General features: G+C 34.8%; 1 protein-coding gene across 5 annotated transcripts; it reads right to left on the bottom strand.

Moving 5' to 3' along the window:
• Nucleotides 1-365: 365 nt before the first annotated feature.
• LOC101491256 (serine/threonine-protein kinase ATM) lies at nt 366-3,882 on the bottom strand. 5 transcript variants are annotated; one of them, XM_073369199.1, is made up of 4 exons: nt 3,703-3,882; nt 3,155-3,279; nt 2,936-3,064; nt 366-2,490 (listed from the first exon to the last, which is right to left on the bottom strand). In XM_073369199.1, the coding sequence occupies exons 3-4, from the start codon at nt 2,946-2,948 to the stop codon at nt 581-583; spliced, it is 1,923 nt and encodes a 640-aa protein (XP_073225300.1). In that variant the 5' UTR covers nt 2,949-3,064; nt 3,155-3,279; nt 3,703-3,882; the 3' UTR covers nt 366-580. The 5 variants fall into 5 exon arrangements, with proteins under 5 accessions (XP_073225300.1, XP_027190740.1, XP_073225299.1 ...); XM_027334939.2 differs by having other exon boundaries at nt 3,155-3,274; XM_073369198.1 differs by lacking the exon at nt 2,936-3,064 and having other exon boundaries at nt 3,155-3,274; nt 3,686-3,881.
• Nucleotides 3,883-4,430: the final 548 nt, after the last annotated feature.

Raw genomic sequence — 4,430 nt, 5'->3', positions numbered from 1 at the left:
ATAAAAATTAAGGTAAGTTATATCAGTTTTTCAAATATTTATAATTCATTTTAGAATAGTATTAACTTTGACAAAAAAAACTCCCATCAAAATAAATTTCCGAACATTTGTGTGATTTTTTCAAAAACTGAGAATAAAAGTAACTCTCCTTTAGTTTTGATTTCTTGGGCCTCAATTTGAGTCAAGTTTAGTTTAGCTTATCTTAAATAGGTATTTGTAGATATATTTTAACAACTAACCTGGCATTATTGAGTTATTTGATTAGACAGGTGTAAAAAGAAATTAACCTGTCAGTGAATTATTGAGTGAGGTGTGAATTTATTTTTAGCATTTTGCACTTCTCTAAAAAAAAGAACTACCAAATATGAATGAAAGGCTTGGTAAATATTTGATCTGGACGGTAGAGTCAAATGACAGCCATGAACAAAATATCCTTGCGCCATTTTGTGCAAAGTCAAAGAATCGGGAGGAAAGTCCAACAAAATAACGGTTGCATCAGAAACTCAAACTAGTCTAATCTCTACTAATAACCTCACTACAATGATATGCTTGATTTAAATAGGAATTCCATTCTAATCTTTCATACTGTACCCTTGGAATTCACCTTTCTCAAAAGATTTTTTATTTCAGTGTCCAGTTTAGCTCTCATCTGGGGAGAAAGACTATTCCCCGAGTTCTCCAGCATTGATGTCATCATCTGCAAGTTCTGCTTAATAAACTGAAGAGGAGGAGGTGCCTCACCAGGCATTGACATAGACCTAGTTGGTTGAGTTGGGGTCAGAAAATGCGCCAATGGTGGAGCCGCCACAGGTGGATGATGGAGCCTGTAGCCCACAAGAGTTGCACCAAATGGGTTGTTATGCTCTAAAGTACGACACGCTTCTGCTGCATCAGTGCCTCTAACAAAAACAACTTGAGCACTACCAGTGTCTTTCATCAACTGAGTTTCAGCTGCTTTCAAGGGACCAAACCGGCAAAATGTTCTCAACAAATCATCTTTTGATAGAAAATCAACTCCTGGAGTAAATTGTAGGAAGAGAAAGGTTCCAGGTGACTCTCCATTGTCTTCCACTCTATCAAAGTTTACAGTTTTGGTATGTCTCGAACAAGCAGATAAGATTTTTGGGTTCTCTGACTTCAATTCAGGTGAAAGGAAGTTGACAGTCGCAGATTCTTTTCTCGTTGAACAGGACTCAAAGCTAGTGCTGTTCAAATCAGGTATCGCTGTAGCATGTTTAGTATTGGGACGCTTCACTGGTGCTTTCTCTTTTCTATTCTTCATGCCTGTTTTATTTATGGTGACAATGCCAACATCTGATGTAGTATAACTTAACAAGTTGTGGTTGGTAATATTTCCAACAAATCCTAACTGAGATACCGAGTTTAGATCTGATGCAGCATTTACCAACAGGTTATGATTAGTAATATTTCCTACAAGTCCTTCACGGGTGGCAGTACCAGCCTCTGATGCAGTACTCACTAACAAGTTTCTACCAGTAACATTTCCATCAAGTTCTCCTTGGGAGGCACGTATCTCTGGATTTGAAACTTTAAAAACTAGTCCATCCTTATTTTCCCCATTACTTTTCTCATGAATAACAACAGGTATAGGTGGGGATATAACCTGCAAATCTATTACTAATGAGCTGCCTTTGGTGCTTTTTGCATCCACATATGAAGCAAATTGAGCACCTTGATGCTCTTGTGCAGCTATCAACTTCTGTCTCTTTTTAGGCCTAGTCTTTCGTTCAGAAGCAAGGCAACTATGACTTTGGGGAGTTTCAAGAATTGAGCCATATCTGTTGCCACTCTCATTTATAGTTGTCTCAGTATTTTGCAGCGGATGCAATGAGGTCATGTCTTCCACCTTCCTTTTTGGTGTAAGTTTTCTCCGAGAACCCGCACAGTCACCTGTAGAAACTTCGGTCTTCATATCTAATAGGCCAGAAAGAGATTTCATTTTTCGCTTTACTGCATTTTCCATTTTAGTATTCTTTCTCTTCTTCTCACTTTCGGTATCCAGTAAATCATTGCTCAGAAGTTTTGCAGTTTTTCCTCCATTCACACTAACCATGGAAGTAGCAAGTTCGGCCTCATCGTGAAATTTGGATATTCTATATTTGCAGAAGAACCACTCAACCAAATCAAAGCTTTTATTCTCAATTGGAGACATACAATCAACAGCTATAGAATATAATCCTGAAAGTAAATCGCCGGAAGAAGCATGGATGAATTTTGGACTGCTAGACATACTACTACAGCTGATGAATTTTCTGTACCAGTTATTTCGGAACCTCTTGCTACCCGGTTTAGCAGATAAAGAAGATCCATTTGAAGGCTTACTAGTTTTGCTTGAAGCCTTTGTTTTAAGAGCAAGACATGGAGTTCTTGATTTTCTTTTTTCAGCTGGTGAATCTTTATGTCTTGGTCCACTATTTGTGTATGGGTAAGATAAATACTTGCTTCTTCTCCGAGATCTGGAGTCAAGACCTGTTATGAAGGGAAAAAATTGTCCAATAAGTGACTTGTATTGTATCCAACCTCGTGAAATCACAAGGCCATGTTTTGCACATTTCACCTTATGAAAGGGTGCCCAACCAATCACACAAATTCAACACATTATACGGCAGTGTCACAATGAAGAAACAATTCTAGATCCCAGCATAATAAGAACCGATGTAAAGATTGATAATCAAAACAATGTATGGAGCTTAGGCAAATATACGTTCCTCTCTTACACTTCTACTCATGAATTGCATAATTCAGACACCTATAAGGAACTAACTGCATACAATTTAACATCTATTAGAATTCTTTGACATATGTATGTCAACTAAGTAGGTCAACAAATTAAAAGTCCAATTTTGAACATCAATTTCATAAACCAATAAAATTCATTTATCATAATCATAATCATGAAATGAATAAATGATACCTAAGCTCTCCATGATAAGCACATGTACTTTTAGGAATCAAATTGGCGCAACTATCATTAACATAAGAGACTTTGTAGTTTAATTAACACTGAGAAAGGTATTAAACCACAATTCCATCCTGGTGTAGACTATAGAGGGAAAAATCAAGAAAAAAAAAATATAAGCTCGACATAACAAAGTGCAAAAAAGAAATTACTAGCTCAATGTGAATATCTTACCGCCTCCAGTTTTCTCTGAAGTGTTAGTCACCGGGGTGTTTTCAGTAATTTTTGTCTCATAACCAGAATCTACATTTTCAGGTACTGCTTGAACCACATCCATTGCCGCCTTCTGATATGCTAATCTTGTTGGAAAATAATCAGATTTAGACAACCAGATTCAGCAAAATAATTGACCAAAATTTGAAAGAAAAAAAAAATTATCATGTGCACATTTAGACAAAAAATGTAGTAAAATAGTATAAAAAAAAATTAAAAAATCCATGTATTATTTCTACGATAGAGTATGGAGATTAGAGAAACAATAGGTCCATGAACTTTCTTTATATAATCTATGTTATAATGTTATAAATCGCGCAGATTTAAGGCGCAATCGTGGAATCCCGGAGCGGAATGGTGGTCCGATCTGCTGCGAGTCAATTATGTGGCATGTTTCCTTTTGTAGGGTTCACAAATCACGCTGAAATAGCATAATCGCGCGTGATATAGGATAGGGGAAGAAGAATCCGGAAAAGAAATGAAATGGAAAACCTGGACGAGTTTCTTACAGTTTCTGGCGGCCGATAACTAACTCCGGCTGGTTTTGCCGGCCAGATTTTGCTTGTACGGTTGGTTTGAGTTCAGTGCATCTCTCATCAAACTAACTTGTTCCTTCTGAAGCAATGAGTACAACCCGGCAATTTTGTTGTTTTTATGAAATGGAGATGCTGATTTTGGTTGTTTTAGACTTTTTAGGGTTTTAATTATTAATTAATGTGTTGTATATTTTTTTTATATGGTGGGCCTATTTAAAAATTTGGATTGGACTTTCTATTACAATCTCCTCTGTTTGTTTGTTTATCTCAATGGTTTGTTGTTGTTAATTGCTATAACTAATGCACAGGATAAAAAAAATTATTTATCAATTTAATTACAAATATACGTGTATAATTGAGCTTAAATGTTCATTAAAGATTATAAGTGAGACATTAAATAGTCAAATAAATATGTAATTAATTGTTTTTAACATTTCAATTAATAAATATTAATATTACTAAATTGAATATATGTCTCAGACTCACATTTATGTATGAGTTTTTTATGATAATTATATTATTTAATTTATAAACAAAAAGATTATATGTTTAATTATTATATTTAAAAATCAAACATGTATAATAACAATAAGTTAATGGTACGCTATATAAATAGTGTAAATAGTAGATGATAATTTAACAAGACAAAATGGTTACATAATTTTATTTGTGGTATGAAACAGAAAAATAGTAAACTACTA

Source organism: Cicer arietinum, chromosome 5 (genome assembly GCF_000331145.2).
Source record: "Cicer arietinum cultivar CDC Frontier isolate Library 1 chromosome 5, Cicar.CDCFrontier_v2.0, whole genome shotgun sequence".
NCBI lineage: Eukaryota > Viridiplantae > Streptophyta > Magnoliopsida > Fabales > Fabaceae > Cicer > Cicer arietinum.
The sequence above is the reverse complement of the archived record's forward strand: the minus strand, read 5'-3'. Positions and strand labels throughout refer to the sequence as shown.